We start from the raw sequence: 22,285 nt of genomic DNA on the forward strand, positions 1-22,285 counted from the left end.
ATGGCGGCGGTGGGGCCTCGGACTGGGCCCGGAGTCGGCGCCGAGGCGCTGGCCCTGGCGGCCGAGCTGCAGGGGGAGGCGACCTGCTCCATCTGCCTGGAGCTCTTCCGCGAACCCGTGTCGGTCGAATGCGGCCACAGCTTCTGCCGCGCCTGCATCGCGCGCTGCTGGGCGAGCCCGGCACCCGGGGCGGCCGCTTCGGCGCGCTCGCTGCCCGGCCCGCTGCCCTGCCCGCAGTGCCGCGAGCCCGCGCGCCCCAGCCAGCTGCGGCCCAACCGGCAGCTGGCCGCCGTGGCCACGCTGCTGCGCCGCTTCAGCCTGCCAGCGGCGGCCCCGGGGGACCGCGGGGCCCCGGACGCCACGGTCCTGGCCGCGGCGGGCGGCTGCGCGCTGCACGGCGAACCCCTCAAGCTCTACTGCCAGGACGACGGGCGCGCCATCTGCGTGGTGTGCGACCGCGCCCGGGAGCACCGCGCGCACGCCGTGCTGCCGCTGGACGAAGCGGTGCAGGAGGCCAAGGTGAGGGCGCGCGCACCCCTGCCTGCCTCCGGGAATCGAACCCCCCACTCAGCCCCAGCTCGGCTCACCCACGCGTGGTGCAGACGCCGTGCGAAGGACTCCCTGCCACCCTGCTCCGCCCAGGCCGCCCGGGGCCCTGCTTCGCGGCCGAGAGCGGCTCTCCAGGCTTCCCCACACACCTCTGTCACTAGCTTTCCCCGGCACCCCCGCCCCCCGAACGACTCCCCAGCATGGCGATTTTCCCCCTATCGGTCCACGGCTTCTAGGAGCGCGCTCCTTATTGCCGCCCGCAAGCCCCTTTCCATCCACACACCTGCTGCTTTCACTCTGAGCCATTTCCCGGGGGCGTGGCTCGTTTAGTGACCTCCTGGGACCAGGTGGGACGACCTCTCTAGTCAGAGAATCATGAGTTGTCAAAGCTCCCCTACTGGGCGCCCAACCCACCATATCCCCTGCTGGCGCACAGCGAGGTGTGTGCCTTGACTTAAGAACTGTCTTCTCTCTTTGTTTACTCTGCCACCCTGCTGCCCAGAGGGGCTTTTTGATGGTGGCAAGAAGAGAGGAGATAGCAAGGTGGGTTAGGCTCGTGGAGGTGCCTGTGTTTCAGTCTGGATTGTGCCGCAGATATTCTTGGGAAGTGAGACTCGGGCCTTTGGGGTCACCCTGCAGCCATCCGCTATCCCAGTGTCCAGCCTGTGCTTGTTGCGTCCATCCTGATGTCCACAGGTGGCTCTACCTGGCCGCCTCCTGCCCAACGAACGAGGCCTTCTGTTTCTGCTGGATGTTCCCTCCCCACCCCCCCGAAGGTGCACGCGGGGTTTCCAGCAACCTCTCACTACCACACCTCCCCTCGCCCCTCACACAGGAGCTCCTGGACTCGAGACTGCAAGTCTTGAAGAAGGAGCTGGAGGAATATGAGTTGTTCCGGTCCACCGAGGAGAAAGAAAGCAGGGAGCTCCTGGTGAGTGGGGCCCGCGCCTGGGGGAGACACCTGCAGGGACACCTGCCCCCCCTGACTGTGTGTGCAGTGCTCCAGGGTGTGGCTTGGAACTGCAGGGGTGGGTTTTCGAAAGGTCATTGGGTACACATTGCGTAGGATGGCCGTCTAATTTATTATACAAACCAAAGCTTTTGAGCGTGCAGGAGATTGCTAGTGCAATCACTTTAGGGCAGCGTGTAACCGGTGTGCCCCAGGGAATCAGGATGTGTGGTATCTCAACAGGGGCCTGGGGCAGTATCTTTTAAACAACATAATCAAAACTCCCAGTAGCTTGTCTTGCCCTGCCCCCTTCCCTCCCCCCCCTTCCCCTTCTAGAAGAGTATGTGACCACCCCTGACACTGGACTCCCTTCTAGTCTGTTGCTTCCCTCCCCTCCTCTGCCCCCAACCCCAATCCCCCAACCATCAGTCTGTTTCTTTTGCTACGAAGACCCTTTACCTGTCGTTTTTATTTTAGAACAATGGTTTCATATACTGTTTGTCATTTTGGGAATTACTCAATTGACTCAGTCCTCCAAATCCATCCATGTCATGAGGTGTTTCACAGTCTCTTCCTTGTTTTTTAATGGTACGTAGTATTCCACTGTGCGTGGGCACCAAAGTTTCTCCATTCTGCCACTGATGTGAATCCTGCTGCAAGGGGGTGTGCGTATCTCTATTGCTTACTTCTTTGGAAGACATATCAAGTGGAGAAATTGCCGGGTCAGAGGCTATTTTTATTCCCTGGGGTAGCATCTTGTGATTGAACACATTGATATTTCTGCAGAGGAATCTAAATGCATACTAGGTGGGAACATAAGTATAATATATAGTGTCATGTCAGTTCAGGGCACATTTTGCCACCCGATAAGTTAAACTTTATTTTTTTCATTTTCCGACTATATTATGCTTTGGAATCGAGGCTAAGGGAAAGAGCTCTTGGGGCATGTCAGAGGTTTGGGGTCTTGGGCTTACCACAGCTCCTCGCCGCAGCTGAGGATGCCCCCCAAAGTGGAGTGCAGGTTTCCTGAGAAGATTCAAGTAAAATGTACTTGGGTGCAGGACAGTGAGATCAGGTTCATTTGGGTTAAGGTGGCCGAGGAGGGTCACTGACTGCCATTTGTCTTACTCTCAAATTCAGTTCTTCGGTAAAAAAGTTGAAATAATGAAAGGATGCACAAGGGCCTGTTGGGAACTAGAAGGGGAACTTGGGGCTTCTTCCTTTCTCAGGGGGAGGAGGGCAGAAGGGAAAGACCTTTGAGTTGAGATGTCTTTTTTTAAATCCTTTTATTGGGGGCTCATACAACTCTTATCGCAGTCCATACATACATCCATGTGTCAAGCACATTTGTACATTTGTTGCCATCATCATTCTCAAAACATTTCTCCTCTTGAGCCCTTGGTATCAGCTCCTTGTTTTTCTCCCCTCCCTATCCCATGCTCCCTCCCTCATGAACCCTTCATAACTTATAAATCATTGTTTTCTCCTGTCTTACACTGTGCGATATCTCTCTTCACCCACTTTTCTCTTGTCCGCCCCCCACGGAAGGGGTTATATGTAGATCATTGTTGACAGGTTCCCCCTTTCTCCCCCACCTTCCCCTTCCCCTCCTGGTATTGCTACTCTCATTATTGGTCCTGAGGGGTGTATCTCTCCAGGATTCCCTTTGTTTCCGTATCTTATCTGTACCAGTGTACATCCTCTGGTCTAGCCAGATTTGTAAGGCAGAATGTGGATCATGAATCATGGGGGGGGAGGGTGAAGGAGGGGAGGAAGCATCGAGGACCTATAGGAAAGTTGTATGTTCCATCTGTGCTGTACTGGACCCCGACTGGCTCATCGCCTCCCTGCGACCCTTTTGTAAGGGGATGTTCAGTTGCCTACAGATGGGCTTTGGGTCAAGTTGAGATGTCTGTGGTCCTTTCTTGACTTACAGGCTCATCCGTCACACTCTTTCTTATCCGGTCATTGACTTCTGTGCACGAGGAACGGCTCACACCTCCTGACCTTTATCCAACCTCAGCGTGGAGAAGGAATAATTGTGTCTCTTTTTGGTTCTTGTCACGGCTGAGTGTCAGGTCGCTAGCCACAGGGCCAACAGTTCACAAGGGCTAGCCCTTCCACGGGAGAGAGGACGAAGCCTTCTACTCGGCCCTATTGAGGATTGAGACGCCATGGCAGTGAGGTGTATTGTTTTGTCTTCTCATTATGGTGGCCCAGAGAGTATTCCTGTAGCCTGGCAGCCCCTCCCGGCCTGCGGCTTACTTAGCACCTTCCACTCTTGTCCTCTCTTGCCAGCCACCTTTTGTTTCTGACTCGCACATTGTTTATAATTACAAAATGTCTGCTTCATGAAGCATCAGAGAGAGCGTATAACCATTGTTGAAAACGTCCTTACTGTACGGAAGAGTGGTTCTCAACAAGGGCTCGTTTGGCGCCACAGGGACACGTGCGATATCTGAAGATCTTTTGGTTGTCCACGCTGGTTTGGACATCTTGAGTTAGATGCTGTATAATGTACAGCCCCTCACCACAAACTGTTATGTGACTCCCAAGTAGTAGGAGTGCCAGTGTCGACAAGCTATGACTTAGACTATTTGGGCTAAGGTACTTCACGTGTGTGATTTCCTAGTGAGGCAACCTGATGCGATTGCAAGAAGTATAAACCCTGGAGCTGGACTCCCTGAGTTAGACTGGCTTACCACTTACCCCCAAGATGTCTCTCCACCGCGATCTCCTCATCGTGAAAACGGGATAAGCACACGATACATTTTTATCTTCAAAGAGATGCTAACTGTACTCACCTCATCGGGACCCTGTCAGGGCTGAGTGAGTGTGAGTTACTTTCCACCAGGTACTCGGAACGGGCCTTGCCCTTGGGTTATGTAAGTACTCCGCACTGTTTGCTTTCCGACTGCATGAAGTGGGTGCAGCTTAACCCCACACGCCCCGACTTAAAGCAATTCCCTGACGGCCTCCTTTTTCAGCCACGGTTTCTTGTACCTAGATTTTCCAGGGAGGAGGGGTTGAGGTTGTTCTGGTCGGCCCAAGTCCTCACTAGCTACTGGGCAGGTTTCCTCAGGCCTCAGTTTACTTCTTAAATCATGTGGATGTCACATGGATTCAAGCCAAGAATCAAGAAAGGATCAGGAGTGTGAGTCTGTTTGAAAACGAAGGAGGGCATGTGGTACTAATGGAAAGACTATGTGGGGGCTGTAAAAAGTAGGTGGGAAATAGAAATGAACGATAATGGATTGTTGCCATGCACTTGAAGTGAGGGCTTCATGGGCTATAAAGCGCGCATACAGCATCATTTGTACAGAATTTGGCCTTGCCCAAAGAGAGATCTGACCTGAGCCCTCAGCTCTGGGGGTAACCTATGCCAGACCTGCAAGGAATATCTGTGTTTGGAGCCAGGTCTTAGGCCAAACAGGTGAGAGCCTCGGGTCACCCAGTATCAACTGACCTGGGCACTGTGTTTAACCACATGGGCAATCAATCAGTCAGCCCGACATAATGCAAGTTGAATCAGAACTCTGGACACAAGCTGGGGTGAGCTTCTCTGCTGGGCAACAGTTGGTGCATATCATCATACATCAGTCCCTGGGAGGTCACGTGTTCTGACTCCAAAGAAAAGGACAATGGAAACTTTGTGTGTGGTTTACATTTATATCTGTTCTCTGATACTCTGTGACTGCGAATCCTGAGGAGCCCTGGCAGCAGGGTGGTTCCACGGTGCCCTGCTAACTGCAAGGTCAGCAGCTTGAAAGCAGAAGCCTCCCTGCAGGAGAAAGACAGGGCTTGCTACTCCGGTAAAGAGTCACAGTCTCGTAAGCTCACAGGGCGATCCTACCGTTCCCCAGGCTCACTGTGGGCGGGCATCCCCTCAGTGGCAGTGAGGAGGGAGTGGGTAGGAGTAGTAGACTAGCTTTCAGGGAGTCTGTCTGGTGAATTACTAAAGCTAAGTGATTTGGGGCACCACCTGGAACCGCATTTGGGGTCTTCAGGATGAGGTGCAGAAAGGTGAGGGTAGTTGTTAGTAGTTATAAATGAGGGTGACCCTCTGGAGGCCTCTGTGCCCTCGGAACGTGATAACTAGCTCTAAACTTTGCGGTTTTCCCCCTCCCCCAGGCAAATACATTCTCACCGGGGTCACTTTGGGTATGCGGTTGCCTCTGCCTATCAGCAGTGCTTTCCCCTTTAGTAAGAATGGTGTCCGGGGTAGGGGTGGGGGTGCCCGACTTCGCGGAGGGAAGACTCACCATCTACATCAGCCTGACGCTGATTTCTGTGAGGTGGAAGTCAGACAAGCTTCCTTCCACCCTCCAGTTTTTGTGTGTGTTTTTTTTTAATCAATTCTGATTTTTAAAACTCCATCCCTTCCATAGCACTCCTTACGTCTCTTCTGGCTTCCATAGTTTGTTGCTCTGGCCATTCAGAAAGCATTATAGGAAGTCATTACCTAGTTTTTAGGGAAGCTACAGGTTACAATTCAGGATCAGAAACAACTCATGATACAGTTCTTCCACCAGGACAGCTGCTTTTCAGCGATGCCCACAGGTTGGCCTCCCTCTGTTCTGCCTGCTTCGGCAAGTGGTATAAAGCTCTCTAGCTCCGCCCACAAGTACCCAGAGGCATTCCACTCTACCTGCAAGCCTCCTGCCCGAACTAACTGTCTTCTCTTGGTGCTTTAACCCCAGCCACTCATATCTCCCCTGCCATGGAACCTAGCTCCCCAAGTGCCCAGAGGCCCTCATCCAGCCTGCTGGAAGATGCTCAGCTTTCTTGCTCTCTGGCCGGGAAACCTACCACACCATCTCCTCTTACCAGTGCCCTGGTTCTGTTGCTTCTGTTGTCACTGTTTCTGTCCCGTTGCTTCTTACTATCGTCAGTGCTATCCTTCTGTCCCCTGGGTCAGAAGGTTCCAGCACAAGGGTCTTTGGTCCAAAGGACGGCCTGCTCCCATCTTTTCCAGGTGGTGGTGAGGTTACCTACTCTTTCCACCTCTGGGATGGCTCATTTGAAGTCTAGCAGATGACAAAACTGACCAATCCCCTTGTCAGGGTTCCATACACTTTATTTACATGATCCCATCACCACAAAGATAGCTTGCATCTTATTTACATTATTAGGAAGTTATCCAATCTCCTTGGTGGGCCATAGCACCTTATTTGCATAATCCCACCCAGTCATTTGGTGGAAATCATAGAGATTATGACCAGAAGATTCATCCTAAGAAATTGACTGCATTGAACCTTTCTTCTTTCTACTTTTCTGAACATGTGGTATCTTAATAAGTGTTAAAAAGAAAAGACACACCTTTAAATGAAGTAAAGCAGAGAGTAAACATTTGAAGGGGAAATGTTTGGGGAATTAAGAAGCTACCTTCTTTTAAATCCTGATAGTAGCTGGCTTCTTATGCTCATTTATTCCTCTGACTTTTTAAAGGAGTACATTTCAACCCTAGGTTTAGTGGTAGCCAGGTTGAAGTCACATTGGCCTGAATCAGTGTCTCCACCCAAATACCTAGGCTTCTGAAATTCCTAGTACCCCGTGTCCTGTGTCCTGCAATACCTATTACCTAGTAACACTGGTGATTCTACTTTATAGCCACCTTCTCGTTCGTTGAGACCTCTGATTCAGAGTGACTCTGCAGGACAGAGCAGGAAACCCCACCGGGATTTCCAAGGCTGCGGATCTTTATGGGAGCAGCCATCTTCATCTTTGCCCTGGGGAGTTGTCTGGTGCTTTTCTAACACCAAACTTGCAGTTAGCATCCAGATGTTAAACCCCTGCACCAATAGGGTTTCTGTTTGAAGTTTATAATCACCCACTGCTATTAAATCTATTCTGATAGATAGTGATCAAGTGGACAGAGCAGAACTGATACCTGGAGTTTCTGTTTAGTGGAAAGCCTCACATTGGTCCTGGTGGTTTCAAAACGCTGACCATGCAGCTAGGAGGTAGTCCTGGGATACTCTAAGTTGTCCTAGATTAGGTGGTAATTCCCAAGTTCAAGGAGATGCATTCTGAGACTGTTGGTACACCAAGTGGGAGTATGTCAACTAGAGTAGGTGTGTCTTTGATCCATGCAGCACTGAGGGAGACGGGCCCTTGCCCTGTGGGACCACTCAGAGACTCCTTTCACTTGTCATGTTTCAGTGCCCAAGTGTCCTTGTCTCTCCAACCTTTCCTCTTCTGTGGACAGAAACAGATGGCAGCCGAGAGAGAAAAGGTGGGGGCTGAGTTCCAGGCCCTGAGAGCCTTCCTGGTGGAGCAGGAGGGCCGGCTCCTCAGCCGTCTGGAGGAGCTGTCCCGAGAAGTGACGCAGAAGCAGAATGAGAACCTGGCCCAGCTTGGGGGCGAGATCACCCAGCTCTCCAAGCTTAGCAGCCAGATCCAGGAGACCGCTTGCAAGCCCGACCTTGACTTTCTCCAGGTGAGTCTGGCTCGGCAAGTGGGGAGAGGCAGCATGACCCGTGCTGTGCTTGATCTCGTGAGGGGAACCACACAATCCAGGGCCAAGGGGACCGAGGAGAGGTGTCCTGCTTCTCCTGGGGTTAGAGTGGGATAACGCTGACTTGACACTTATTCCAGGATACATAGGAAGGGATTTCAATAATTAGTGGGAAAATGGAATTAAAGTAGAATGAAAATTTTCCATAAAGTTTTAAACAAATATGCGTGAGACAAAAGTCCCAGAAAGTAATCTCTACCTGTACTGCATGTGATGCACATTTGCTGTTTGCTACTCTTCATCGCTTTTCAAAACCCTGGTCATCACAATCTCCTAAATTCACCCCCGAAGCCTGTAGTCCCCACACTGCATAGGGCTGCATTTGTCTGTGTGGTTTCAAGAGCAGAGGTAACCCTATGCCCAGAAGATGAAGAGTCTGTAATAAAGCGAACACTGGCAGAGTGTGGCCAGAGATAAGGGACCCACTGGCTTGATGACACCCCAGGAGCAAAGCCATAGTGGTGTGCTGTCGCCTCCAGAGGCTCCCGCCGTGTGGGACAGGGCGGCCCCAGGCCAAGGGGCCAGTTTTGCTGTAAAGGTGAATGCAAGTTGCACAATGCTGACTGGGTGTTCTTCCATCTATCCTTCCAGGAGTTCAAGAGCACACTAAGCAGGTGAGTGAACCTAACAGCTTCTGAAGCTTCTAGGCTTTTACGTCTTTCTTTCTGCTAAATTCTCTCTCCATTCGCAGCCCTCATCTAGCCTCCCCGACACACACACACACACACACACACACACACACTTGTCTTACCTGGGGGCACTCTTAGGCAACTGTTTGCCTGCCTGGCCATGGCAGTTTAGATAGGAGGCTGGCCTCTCCCTTTTCCACCTCTTCTCACCAAAAGGGCTTTGCCAACCTATTTGTGGGACCACAGTAGGGGTGGGAACGGCATTCCCGGGCCTTTCTTAGGGCGCTTGTCCTGCAGGTGCAGCAATGTGCCTGGCCCCAAGCCATCTACAGTTTCTTCTGAGATGAAGAGTAAAGTCTGGAACGTTTCCCTCAAGACCTTTGTTTTAAAGGGGTTGCTCAAGAAATTCAAAGGTAGGGGCCTGGGTGTGGTGCTTGGCCATCCTGTGTGAATGGTGGAGGTGGTAGTGGTGTGGTTTGGGCAGTTCAGGGATCTGCACTCTGCTTTTCCAGAAGCTGTGAAAAAAAATGCTTTCTGGTCAAGGCAGGATTGGTTTTGAGAGATGGTAGTGGCAAATCTGGGTTTTGGGGGAAATTAGTCACTTGGGTTATAAGTATTGGAAAAGGTGGTATCATTAACAAACTTAAATATTGTTCACACACACCTGCTTTGTTTCTTTTCTTCAGAGGATCTTCGGGATGAGTTGGAGAAAGACGAGAAAGGTAAGGAGGTTGTCGTGGAAGTACGAACTGATGATATGGCGAAGCAGAGACGCCTCTCCCTGCAGCGACTATCTCTGGGCTTTGTGTTCAGTTGGTTCCTGTCCTGGTCAAGGCAGCCTTGCCTCCGAACTCACCCATTCGGCTCCCTTTCCCACATCCTTGCGTGCCTCAGCACTGCTGTCACCTGCGCGTGGCCCTGGGCCTGTGGGCCTGTACGCTGGATTAGACAGAGACTTGGGTGTGTTTCTCAGCCGCCTAGAGGAGTCTCTCCCAGCTCCCCTCCTCCTATACTGGAGGCAGCTCCTGTGGACGGAGGTGTGTGTGCAGGGCTCAGGAGCAACAGGGAGGCTGAAGACAGTTCTTTTCGCAGAGAGCTCTGAAGTGAGGCCCAAGCCTGCGCCGTACTCGCCCTGCTGGTGACTGAGCTAAGTCAGAGGTTACCTTGGCAACATCTAAACCAACCCCATCAGATCTTGTAAAGCATCTAACCAACATCTAAACCAACCATGTCAGATCATGTAAGAGGCCAGTCCTTACCTCAGCCTTCAAGGCCCTCAAGATCTGGCCTCACCCCCACTCGGTCCCCCTCGCTTGCTGTACAGCCACACACCTCCTTGCTATTCCCAGAATACACTAAACACACACTCCCCACTCAGATGTGTGTTTCAACCTATTTTTTAAATGAAATACAAACCATCAAAGTGCATCACGTCATAAAAATATTATTTTCTGAGATTTTTGTCCCAAGTGTGCATATCTTGGAATGCAAAGTTAAATATATTCTGTGACTTGTGCTCAAGAAGCGTTCATCCTCTTTAGAGTTTCTTGACCACTAACTTAAAAGTCCCACCACTTGTCTGTCAGTCTGTCGTACTGCGGTGGCTGGCGTGCTGCTGCGCGCTCCCTGTGGCACCAGGAAGGAAGGAAGGGTCTGCTTCTGTCCAGATGCTAGCCCAGAAAACCCGGGGCGGGACTCGCACTGTGTGAAACGTGGTGTGGCCACGAGTCCGAAGATGGCAGGGACTGGTTGGTTTTAGGGTTAGAGCTATAAACCCAGATCGCTGGTGGGCAGTGAGTTAAGTATTGGGTTGCTTATAGATTGGGCGGTTCAAACCACTAGCCACCCTGTTTCCACAAAGACTGTAGGCTCGAGAAACCACGCGGCAGTTCTACCCCCTGGAATCCAGTCCATGGCAGTAGGTCCCTTTGGGCTCGAGACCGGGTGGCTGTATGGTTAGCCAGCGTGCTTCCCCGCAGCCTGGGTTTCCTTACCTTCTTTCTGTCTTTCTCAAATGTTCTTTTAGAAATTTCTTCTGTGTCACAGCAAAGTACACACCAACCTCACAGTTTCTACACAGACGTTTCAATGACTTCGATCGCATTCTTTGCAGTGGCCAACCAGTCACATCCCCTTTTCCTTTCTGACTTGTTCCTTCTTCACCAACGTAAACTCGCCGCCCACTAAGCATCCTGTCTAATCTTTTGAGTTGCCGTTGTCACTTGGATCCCATATGGATAGTTCTTAAAAGAGCATACTGCTCCAAGCAGACCTCTTTTAATGTGCCAACCATTGTTTTAAAAAGACTTCGGGAGATATCTGGAGAGTTTGGGCTTGGGTTCTGAAGGGTATCTCGGGGCAATAGTTCTAGGGATTCCTCTGGGCTCCGTGGATCCAGAGTGTGTGGAGTTCTTTAGATTCAAATGGTACCTTGTCAGTGGGTCCTTCCCCAAACAATGGAGTTCAAACTATAGCACAATTCCTCTTACTTACTGTGTTTATCATTTATCACTAGCCAACACATTTTGGTGCCTTAGGTGTTTCTGGGTATATTTGACCCGCTGGTTCCAAAAAAATGGTGCTGCTTTTTCTCTATCAGTTCTAGTTTTTGAGATATAGAACATTTGCCATACACTACTATTCACTCCGCTCACCCAGAAAAAAATCAGGATATATTAACGTAGTATTTGGCTGAGATAGAGGAAGTACACACAGGCTTTATTAAAATAGTTTGTGTGGTGCTAAATATTTAGGTCAAGTTATACTTCACATGGTGTCCTTTGATGATCCAAAGATATATATTTGAAGAGTGCAAATTAAATGAACTTGGAATTTTCCCAAATATCACTTCACCTTTCTTAAGAACTGATTAGCAGGCAGTTCCAATGTGTTATCTTAAAAGGGGGCCACAAATAAGTTACTGGACAAGTACAGTGGGGTATGCATTAGACTACTTACCACAAGGTCAGCTATTCGAGCCCAATAGCTGCTCTGTAAGGTAAAAAGGAGACTTCCTGCTCCCAAGAAGATTTACAGCCTCAGAAACCCGCAGAACTCCCACTGTGCCCTCTAGGGTCACTATGAATCATATCAAGTAGTAGTGAGATTGGTACAATAAATAGAGAATCAAATGTTTTGAAATGTTTTTTTTTTTATTTTTTTTAACAATTTATTGGGGCTCATACAATTCTTATCACAGTTCATACATATACATACATCAATTGTATAAAGCACATCTGTACAGTCTTTGCCCTAATCATTTTTTTCTCCTCTTTTCTTTTTTTACATTTTATTAGGGACTCATACAACTCTTATCACCAGTTTTGAAATGTTTATGAATCATATCAACTGGTAGTGAGATTGGTACAATAAATAGAGATTCAAAATGGGTCCGTCAGAATTCAAACTGCTGGATTAAAATGACAGTTTCTAGTGAGAGGATGGCACAGCTTCTCCACCTGTGCACAGAAACTCTTGAAAGAAGTCAGATCTTTTCTTATAGAGAAGCTTGGAAACAATCTCACCTCTGAAGCATTTAACATGAATGACTCATTGTTTTCTGTGTATTAATATGTGTTGTGAAATGTTCATAGTTTAAAGAAGAAAAATTTAGATCTTCAAAATATTTATGAGAATTGTCATGGAGTCTTTTGATGCTCTGAATGGCCCTCACACCCTCCATGCGTGTGCCTTTCCGATGTCCCTTTTTCTTTCCCCTCCTCTCAAGCTGTGTGGGGCTTTGCAGGATCCGACCTGCAGTCTCTGGAGAGATTGCACGGCCTCCCACACCAAACAGGAAAATTCGCCACCATCTTGCTGATTCTAACTCATAGTGACCCTTTAAGACAGAAGAATTGCCTCTTTGGGTTTCCATGTGTTTCCATCTTTTAAAGGCTGCAGAGTGACTGGTGGGGTTTGAACCACTGACCTTCTGATTGGCAGCTTGTGTGTAACCAACTAGCCACCATGGGTCCATATACAGCTTTCCTTGAAATTCCCTAATACCTAATTCTTTTAAAAATATTCCTTACCTTTTTTGTCTTATCCTGGAATGTGTGAGTCTGAATTCTTCTCATATTTAAAACCAGGATGATAAGTTACTAAGTCAGCTGAAAATGCAGCGGAACACCATCTCTAAGAAATGAGCTGTTGCCGTCTATCCAAAGCAGTTTTCTGAACCGGCGCCCCAAATAATGCGGGGGACAGGCCTGAAAGCAAGACTCAAGAAAATGAAAGAACAGCTTTTGTTGGGCTGTGTTCTCTCTCCCCCTACTAGAAAGCAAGCTACAGGAGGGCCGGGAATCTGGCCTGTTTTATCCTCACTGGCTGTCCCAATGCCCGTATGAGGGCCTGGAACGTGTACACACTGTAACTTTTACTGTTTGTTCTGTCCTACATAGGGTCACTATGAGTCGGAACCGACTCGATGGCACCTAACAACCACGTCAATATGGGATCCGATCAGGTCCATATATTTGTTTGATTTCAACAAATACACGTTAAGTGGCGGGGGTGGGGGTGGGGGGGGGAACCTTAACTGTACTTGGAAGGCAGGAAGGAGCCCTGCTGGTACAATGGGATCATTGTTGGGCTGCTGTCCTGAAGGTCTGTGGTTCAAATCCACCAGGTGCACTGGGGGGGGGAATGATGAGGCTGTCTGCTTCCAGGAAGGCGTATAGCTCTGGAATGCTATGGCACAGTTCCCTGTCCTGCAGGGCTCCCAGTAGTCAGAACACCCCTCAAGGGCGGGGGTGGGGAGGGAGGGAGCAGAGGACTGATTGGGTGTTGGCAGGGGGGTTCCTATTAGAAGGGTTTACAAAGAAAGGAGGGCCTATGCCAGACTTGTGTGGTGAAGTCCCTCACCTCTCATCTCTCTCTCTGCCCTGCAGTGGAACTGACCTTGGATCCGGACACAGCCAACCCTCGCCTCATCCTCTCTTTAGATCTTAAGAGTGTACGCCTTGGACAGAGGGCCCAGGACGTGCCTGATCACCCGAGCCGCTTTGATACCAACACTCGGGTGCTAGCGTCCTGCAGCTTTTCCTGCGGCCGCCACCACTGGGAAGTGGAAGTGGGCTCCAAGGAGGGCTGGGCCTTTGGTGTGGCCCGGGAAAGTGTGCGGCGCAAGGGGCTCACGCCCTTCAAACCTGAGGAGGGCGTCTGGGCGCTGCAGCTCAACAGTGGACAGTACTGGGCTGTGACCAGCCCCGAACGGACGCCGCTTAGCTGTGGGCACCTGTCCCGGGTGCGAGTGGCCCTGGACCTGGAAGTGGGGGCCGTGTCCTTCTATGCTGCAGAGGACATGCGCCACATCTACACCTTCCGCGTCAACTTTCAGGAGCCCGTGTTCCCCCTGTTCTCGGTCTGCTCCACTGGCACTTACTTGCGAATCTGGCCGTGAGGGGCGTGACCCAACACCCGCCCCACCCCCAGTGTTGAACTGCTGGGTTTATCCTCCTCCACCCCCCGCCCCAGGGGCTCCTGGGAACACCCTGAGAAACATGAGCGTGGTGACTGAGTACAAGGACTCTGTGGTCAATTAAACAGGCGGCGAGATGAGCAGGTCTTGGGCTCTTAGGCCTTTCCCCACCCTGTTGGCAGTTTGTGGGTTTGAGCCCAGGAAGTGGAGGCAGAGGAGGATGGAAGTCCAGCTCATGCACATCCCTTGGGTGTTGAACAAGATGGGTAAGGGCGCTTCCTGACCTGTGGGTTCTTTTTGGCCACCTGGTGGTGCACCGGGGTAGGCTGGGTGTGGGCCAGCCAGATGCATGATTGCTCCGAGTTGCTTTTGGTCAGCTGCCAGCTCTCCCTTCAGAGGCCATGAGACCCACAGATCCAGCAGGCCTGAAGACGTTTCTATTCAGGGAGGGATATTGACTCAGCTCAGAGGCCTGTCCAGACCAGAACTGAAAGGAGACCTTGGCCGTGTGTGTGAGGAAGAGCCCACTCTAAAACACCCCAGGCAACACCATACGGGCACTGCTACCCCCCAGTACCCTTCAGTCAGGATCCAGCGCCATACATACATTCTTTATTAAACATTTTATTAGGGGCTCATACAACTCTTAGCACAATCCATACATATACATACATCAATTGTACATACATACATTCTTGACCACAACAGCTATCCTGTGTTCTTTCAGATGCCCCATCTTCCAGGACCAAAAAGCAGTCTCCCTCGGGAAAGGAGATGAAAAGTTCTGGAAGTTTGGTTTGCCAGGCAAGTTGGGGCTTGTAACTTTCAGACGCAGTCAGCACAGCAGAGATGCACTAGCACAAAGCTGCCCCTGACACACCCTTTCTGGGACCTGCCAGATGCGTGTTAATAGTCCAGGAGCCTGGTGCTCCTGGGGCTGGCAGCACCATCTGCTCAGATTGCCTGGTGGGCCTTCCCTTTCCCGCCTCCTCCTTCCGTGGCCGTCTGATGTGATGGTGGGGCTTCTGGAAGGTGACGTAGTTCCTTGCCTCGTGTTCCTCAGGGACAGGGGCTGGGGAGACGGAAATACAGAGAGTGAGCTGAGCTCTAGGGTTGCTGACTCTCCCCTGTCTCCTGGTGTGAATGCCCAAACACAAGTCTGAGCAAGGGCTTCTGGCTGGCGGAGGGAGGGAGCATGTGTGTTTGTGTGGATGTGTGCGTGCTTGTCACCTTGCGCCAGGCAATCAGGACCCTGGGTCCTAAGGGCTGGGGTCAGGACCAGCCTCCACCAGCATTCTCCAAGCTGAAGGGCGCTCTTAAATCCTGAGCTCTTTTCCGACAGGAAGAGAGCTCTAGAACACTGCAGCCCATCCACGCATTTGAGTGTCGCCGGTCTGCACACGGAAAACCCACTTCCAACGTGCAGTTTTCTACTTAAACCACCTAGTGACCATCAGACGGAAAGACAGCTGTTTGGACCGCTAGGGTGGCTTTTTGATTGAGTAGTTCAGTAACCCCATATCTCATGTAATAATTGTGCTAAAGTATATAGTTTAAAAAAACCCAAACTCCCCCCCCCCCCCAGCATCATGACCCTATTTAGGGTTGGATTCAGAGAGCAGAAAGCCTCATCTTTCTCCTGAGAGCAGCTGATGGGTTCCTATAACTCAGTACCCCACAAGGGTCCTTTCTCAGTGTCATATCTTCTCACAGCCGGGGTAGAACTGTCGCATCAATCCAACTCCGTCGCACTGTAGGGCAGTAGAACTGTCCCTGTGGGTTTCCAGTCCCAACACCTGACACCCATTGGCTGGGGAGTCTGCACTGCTGACCTTGTGGATAACAGCCAAACTCACGACCACGGTGCCCCCGGGGCTGGTTTCACATATGAGTACTTCTTAATAGTGAAACACTTTAGACAGCTTACAGAAGACTATGTGGCAGGCCAGGTATAGGTACTGGGTATGGATGTATGAGTGAGGAGGTTCAAAGGTTTGGGGACAAAGAGCTAGAAAAGATCATGGAATTTTCCCACTAACTTGTTGAAGCATACATTTTCAGCTTTTTGTGATGGTGGGTCTTAGAATATCTAAACAACAGTTTTAACAACAGTTCACAATTTTAACTCCACATGGAAGAAAGGATGTTCTCTAGTGGTCCCTGCTGATCGTTCTGATGGCACAGTGCCTTGTGCGAGTGTGTGTATGCATTTTCCTCGCCCATCCTTTGGGCCCTGGTGAAATCAAAGTCTCTGGGAACAATGACTGGCTTAATTTGGGCCCTTCAGACTCCACCCCTTAATCCCAGACACATGATCCAGAAGAGCCACCCATAACTCAGCCCTCTGTAACCCCATATTCGCAGGACTCTCAGTCTCTAGACTAGGGAACACCTCTGCCTGTCCACTGACCTCAGACTCCTGGCTTTGCAAGGACTCTAGGGCAGGCTGACCCCTGAGTCCAAGTCTAGGTCTACCACCTACAGCTGTCACCTGTCTTTAGTCAAGGTGAGACCCTTGTCCCTCACCATGCCTTCACTCTCCCCCTACTCTAAGCCCTTTGGGAGTCATGATGGGGCCAGTTCTCCATGATTCAAGAGGAGTCCTAAGGTTACCTTTTCTTAATTCTCCCAAAGGTGGCATGCAGGGCTAGGATCCACAGGACCTTCCCCAGGCTCAGTCCAGCACACCCTACCCCCATCCCCCACCACTTTCAGATTCTAGCCACCTTCTCAATTTGTTCCCTTGCAGCTGCCTCTGCTCTATCACAGTCCCACCCCCCCCCCACCAGATCCCACCTTCACAGGATTAGGACTGCTCTCAGAACAGGTCTACTACCCCCGCCCTCCCTGCTTCCCTCATCCTTAGCTCACAGCCATGAGCTCTGGACCCTGCCTGAGACACAAGCCCCAATCCTGTCTTTGCCCAGTCAACACCCCTTCTAGTGTCCTGGAGTTGTCCTCACTGCTCTATTAGAGGCACTGCCCTAGCCAGGGGTGCCCCTCCTTCCCTTGCAGTGTGCCCAGCCCTCACCCCATCCTTCATAACCCCCTGACATGCAAAATAGGTCCACAGATTCTCCCAGGATTTACCACCTGGCAAGGAAGCAACCAAATGCAGCCCTCACCAATTCACCGACGTAGCCTCCCACAGTCACACTCGCCACATTACCTTCACAGCTCTTAGCCATGTCGTCGGCAAGGGACAGGAACCTAGTGATGGTAGGTGACATTACCAACGGAGCTCCATGTGGGAGTGAAGCCATGACCTGCAATTCTGGATGGATCTTCTGGCATATACTGAACCAGGAGCTTGCCGTGGTCGGAGCTATGGCTATGTGTTTGTGTGGGTAAAGCAAATCCCCTGAGACAGATATGCAGAAAGTGCTGTAGCCGTGGAAGTTTAGCAGTGTCTAGATCAGTGGTTCTTGGCTTCCTAATGCCGAGATGCTTTCACAGTTTCTCGTGTTGTGGTGACCCCAACCATAGCATGATTTTCATTGCTACTTCATCACTATAATTTTGCTAGTTATGAATCATAATGTAAATATCTGATATGCAGGATGTATTTTGTTACAAACTGAACATAAAGCAGAGTGATTAATCACAAACATGTAATTATATATTGTGAAATATTTATTTCTAATGACAAATGAAATTTTGTCTTGAAGCATAGTGTAGTATGGGTAACAGTCTTAATATAACAGTAAACTACATTGCTACATTTTGCAACAGTATGTGAAAGCCAATGTCAGTGGGAAGGTTGAGATAGCTTCTTTCTCACCAGATCAGAAATTCTCAGGGCAGTCTTTGCAAGAGCTCAATGAAGATCATCTTCCACAGGTCTACTTTTGTATTTAGACTTGACAACCAGCAAGGTGGAAACCCCTGTTCCACAAAGATATGTTGTTGGAAATGGAAGAAGGGGCACACAGTCTCAGACAGAACAGGATACGACTGCAAACACTTGGTCCAGAATTTCGTAACTGGCATTGTAGAGAAATCAGTTCTTGCTGCATCGCTGTTGATAAGTTCAATGAGCTCCTCTTGTGCTCTCAGGAACAGCTTCAACTGACTAAATGGGCTTCTGACAAGTGCAAATGGGGTGTCAGGTAGATTTGGAAAGTGCTATGAAATTTCATCTGCAAGCATGGGCAAGTATTCTTTCACAGAAATTATCATTGTAATCCTTTTGTCTGGTTCAATGTCATGTTCCTCAAAAAAAGCAGATAAGGTAGGCAATATGTAAATTTCCTTTTTCTTTTTGGCTAAAGCTTCATTTGGAATGATTGGGTCTTTACAGACAAATTGAGGTGTGTTGCATTTGGTTCTTGCAGTGATAAATTTAACTCATTCAAGATGGCAAAGATGGCAACCAAGTAAGCTATTCTCTGCAGGTCACTTTTATCGCTGAAACGTGCTTTGAACTGTGCTTTCTGATTGAAAAGCTTTTTGAGTTCATTACGAAGCTCAAAAACGTTTTAAAACTTTTCCTCTGGACAGTGTGAAATAGCATTGTTCGGCGCATTCAATTCATTGTTGTGAAAACACTCGACTATTTAAAGTGCTCACCTTTACAAAATTGACAGAGCTTATAACGCTTTTCATTCTTGTAACTCTTGTGGCAGCGTCTTTGTTACTAATTTGCTGATGAATCATAGTGAGTTCTGATGATTTTCGGTGACACATTCAGTATCAAATGTTGAAATCCAGATCGAAATCTTAGCATAGCTGGAGGACCATCTGTGCAAACACTACAAACCTTTTCCCAAGAGATCTTATGCTCTTTCAGAAATAAACCAACTTTGTCAAATACATCACACGCAGTAGTTGTTATTTCAAGAGGTTTGCAAAAAAAGAAACTCATATTTAAAGTCGCCATCATTAATATACCTCATGTAAACCAGTAACTGTGAACAGTTGGCAACGCCTGTTAATTCATCAAGCTGGATGCTAAATATTGGAAATGATGCAGATTTAATTTCCTGGATTACCTATCAAGAATATCAGCAGACATGTCATCTATTCTTCTGTGGAGAGTGAGTGTCCTTAGATAAGAAATTGCACTCAATTTCATAACAAATTTGCCTCCGATCATAACTCGAACAATGTCTTTGGCCGTTGGCAACAGTAAATCCTCGGCAACGTTGTGAGGCTGCAGAGCTCTGGCGATTCGGAGTGCCACCGAATAGGAAGCTTCCCCGGCTGCTGCGTTTTGTTTCTGGTCCTTGCCACCAGTGTCAAGTCTGGCTTTCTGGAGTCCATCAGCTTTGCTTAGAAAGTAGTTGGTATCCTTGCTGGCAAAGCTCAGATGCTTGCTATCAAAATGGTGTTTTAGTTTGTTCGGCTTCATAGATTCGGCTGATAGAACTTCACAACAAATAACACATCGTGGTTTCTCAATTCCTGCTGTAATTATTGAGGTAAAACCATACTGTAAAAAATCCTCACTATATTTTCTTTTCTTATCATTCTTCTCTACGTGAGCCACTGTCATGGGATGGTTTGCTAATGAAAATGATATATAACAATAGCTTTAATAATACAAAAGATGATACATGGCATAGTTCAGTCGATACAGTTCATTAAAGTTTCCTATGATTTACCATTGTTTGTTTTTTACATACCTGTTATTATCACAAGGGGCAGCATTCACATCAACCACAGCTGAATATAAAAAGACTGATCAGCATCCAGATTAAGTTCCCATGATACAGATATCTATATATTTGCAGTAGTTGGATTATACAGTACATGATTTTACATTTACTCAGTGATTATAATTCATGAAGCATCATTTTACCTCCAATACTGTGCTTTCAACACAGTAGCTGCTTTTAACAGAGTAGCTGCTTTCAACACAGCAGCTGTTCCCTACACGTGACTGGTTCACATAAGTACATTATGGCGCCAACCCTGCCACATACACCTGTCTTTGTACGGGATGTATGTGATGGGGTTGGCACGATGATGTCATCACACCAGGTACTTGTATGTGGGCGTATCTGCATGTGGGCGGACCCACCTGGAGGTGTCTCGGTTCCTAAGACCATCGGAAATATGTTTTCCAATGGTCTTAGGTGACCTGCCAAAGGGTTGTTTGACCCCTAAAGGGGTCCAACCCACAGGTTGAGAACGGCTGGTATAGTGACCCTGTCCTCCCTCTCAGGGGTGCCACCATACACCACTGTGTAGGTCGTACCAAGTATGTGCTGAATGTGGCCATCTTTGACAACCGGCAGATTGTCTCTGGCTCCAGAGATAAACCCATCAAGCTGTGGAATAATCTGGGTATCCGGAAGTACACTGCACAGGTAAAATGAAGGTATGGGGTTGGATCACATGTTCCGGTTCATTCCCATCTTTCCTCTACTATATGTACGGATCTCAAGTTTCTCTGGAACCCAAGGGCTGGTAACATTCACCTCCCAAAGCAGGATGGAGAGACAGTAGTCTAGACTTTCATGGGACAGGACATTTTTTCTGTCTCCGGTAGGAGAGCCTCTGAATAGATGTTTTATGTGCGCTTTGCGCCCAGCAGCAGCAATACCATCACTGCCTCGTGTGGTTGGGACAAGTTGGTCAAGGTGAGCTTGGTGCCAGGGCCACGAGGCCATTGCGGATGGAAAGTGCTGACTGCATCTAGAGGGTCACGGGGTACAAGTTTAAAAGCTTTGCAGACCCCGTCTTCGTAATTCATTAAGATGGTTCCGAATGCACGGTGGGTTGCTGTTTCATTAGCATGGGGCCTCGGAGTGTTTCCCAAGTGGGGCTTCTTCCCAAGTCCCCAAAGGGATATGAAACAGTGCCTTGGGTTTTTCTGGCTGTTTTTGACTGGCTTAACATATCAGAACTGGTGCCCTTTTTGCAAAGAGGCTCTTATATTACCAAGGATTTAGAGTTTATGTCTCAGGAAGCGAGTATAAACACTACATTCCATGGGTGAAGTCCCACCATCAATATTCCCCCTGCTGTTACTTAGTTTCAAGCCATTGGGTTTGCTGTTTGGCCGGCAGTGTTCTCAAGTGGCTAGTAGAGCATTATGGCCGTAGATGGGAGCTAAACCCTTCTACATGGCTAATCTGGACCCAAGTTCCTCACTGTGTGGGCCCCACCTTTCTGTCAACCTAGGTGTTGGAACTTGGCTAAATAGAAACTGAAAACCAGTAACTTTGCCACACAGGGTACCTGAACACGGTGGATCTCTCGAGAAGGATCTCTCTGTGCTTCTGGAGGCAAGGCATCTCCAGTGTAGAGAAAAATACACATTTCTGAAGAGCATTTCCCAAAATAACATTCAAAGCAAGCTGTTTTCTATAAAGCTAGTTTGCTAAACAATTGCGGTTAATAGAACCTTGTCATTTCAAAATTGATTATGGGGAGGCATAAGCTATCAGTGCCTAAATGGGGTAGGAGTTGAGTCCTGCATTTAAAGAAACGCCTACCAAGATAGTGTTTGAATTTTTGGCTTATCAAAAGCTAGGAGGGAAACTGGGATTAATTTAGATAAACGCTTGGCCTTATAGACGTGTGCGTGAAGTAACATTGCCCTGTTTCACCATACCTGTCTGCTCCGGATGGCCAAGGCATGCAGTGGGACCTCAATGAAGGTCAAGTACCTTTATACCCTTGAGAAGACATCAGCATCCTTTGCTTCAGTCCCAACGGAAGCAGCCACAGGCCCCGGGATCAAGATCGGGGTGAGTATGGATGGGTATCAGACTAAGTTCCTGGCTGCTCACTGGGAGCCCTGCCAGCGATGACTTCTCAACACAGGCAGTCCTTTGGTTACAAACATCCATTGACTTATTTCTCCATGCCCTTTAAAAGGTTTTAAGCGGCTGACCTTACAGCTATGCCACCAGGCTCCTTTGCTTCCTAAGAGACGATTAAAAGCTCTGCCAGTTCGAATCACTGAAGGTTTTGAGCCTGTTTTTCTTGCATTAAAGAGCTATCTGCACATATTTCAGCTTCACTACAAATTTTACTTAGAAGATATAAAAGGACATGGAAACAGATCTTGATCATAAGCCAGGGACTACTTTGTAACGATGGGCTAAATTTAACTACTTAGAGGAATAAACTATTATAGTCACTTACTCATCTTCAAAATGGACGTTTTGGGCTGTAAAATTGTTGCAAGGTTGCTCTACACATTGTAGAATGTTTACTTACCACTCCTAGTCTCTACACACTAGATGGTCAAATCTCTCCTCAGAAGTGAT

The 22,285-nt window shown here is 48.9% G+C and overlaps 2 protein-coding genes across 5 annotated transcripts in view; one reads left to right on the forward strand and one right to left on the reverse strand.

Annotated features, from left to right (window-relative positions):
• TRIM7 (tripartite motif containing 7) lies at positions 1 to 18,941 on the forward strand. Of its 2 annotated transcripts, XR_012782864.1 has the most exons (8): positions 1 to 519; positions 1,385 to 1,480; positions 7,707 to 7,937; positions 8,607 to 8,629; positions 8,942 to 9,057; positions 9,331 to 9,366; positions 13,045 to 13,109; positions 13,534 to 13,669. XR_012782864.1 is itself a non-coding variant. In XM_075542080.1 (7 exons), exons 1-7 carry the CDS (start codon positions 1 to 3, stop codon positions 14,043 to 14,045), a joined length of 1,533 nt encoding a protein of 510 aa, XP_075398195.1. In that variant the 3' UTR covers positions 14,046 to 18,941. The 2 variants fall into 2 exon arrangements, 1 of the variants encoding a protein (XP_075398195.1); XM_075542080.1 differs by lacking the exon at positions 13,045 to 13,109 and having other exon boundaries at positions 13,534 to 18,941.
• TRIM41 (tripartite motif containing 41) overlaps positions 14,763 to 22,285 on the reverse strand; it is a 23,952-nt gene continuing 16,429 nt past the window's right edge. Inside the window, exon 6 of one of the 3 annotated variants that reach the window (XM_075542076.1) lies at positions 14,763 to 15,135. In XM_075542076.1, the coding sequence (XP_075398191.1) occupies positions 14,918 to 15,135 (218 nt within the window). In that variant the 3' untranslated portion in view covers positions 14,763 to 14,917. Of the gene's footprint in view, positions 15,136 to 17,714; positions 19,569 to 22,285 lie in introns of those variants that run through there. The other 2 variants (XM_075542074.1, XM_075542075.1) reach the window with 2 other exon arrangements.

This window comes from Tenrec ecaudatus, chromosome 2 (assembly GCF_050624435.1).
Source record: "Tenrec ecaudatus isolate mTenEca1 chromosome 2, mTenEca1.hap1, whole genome shotgun sequence".
Classification (NCBI taxonomy): Eukaryota; Metazoa; Chordata; class Mammalia; order Afrosoricida; family Tenrecidae; genus Tenrec; species Tenrec ecaudatus.

Coding starts and splice junctions, on each gene's coding strand:
- TRIM7 (XM_075542080.1), top strand. CDS start 1: ATGGCGGCGGTGGGGCCTCGGACTGGGCCCGGAGTCGGCGCCGAGGCG. Junction 8,630..8,941: donor TTCAAGAGCACACTAAGCAG/GTGAGTGAACCT, acceptor CTTGTCCTGCAG/GTGCAGCAATGTGCCTGGCC. Junction 9,058..9,330: donor GTTGCTCAAGAAATTCAAAG/GTAGGGGCCTGG, acceptor TCTTTTCTTCAG/AGGATCTTCGGGATGAGTTG.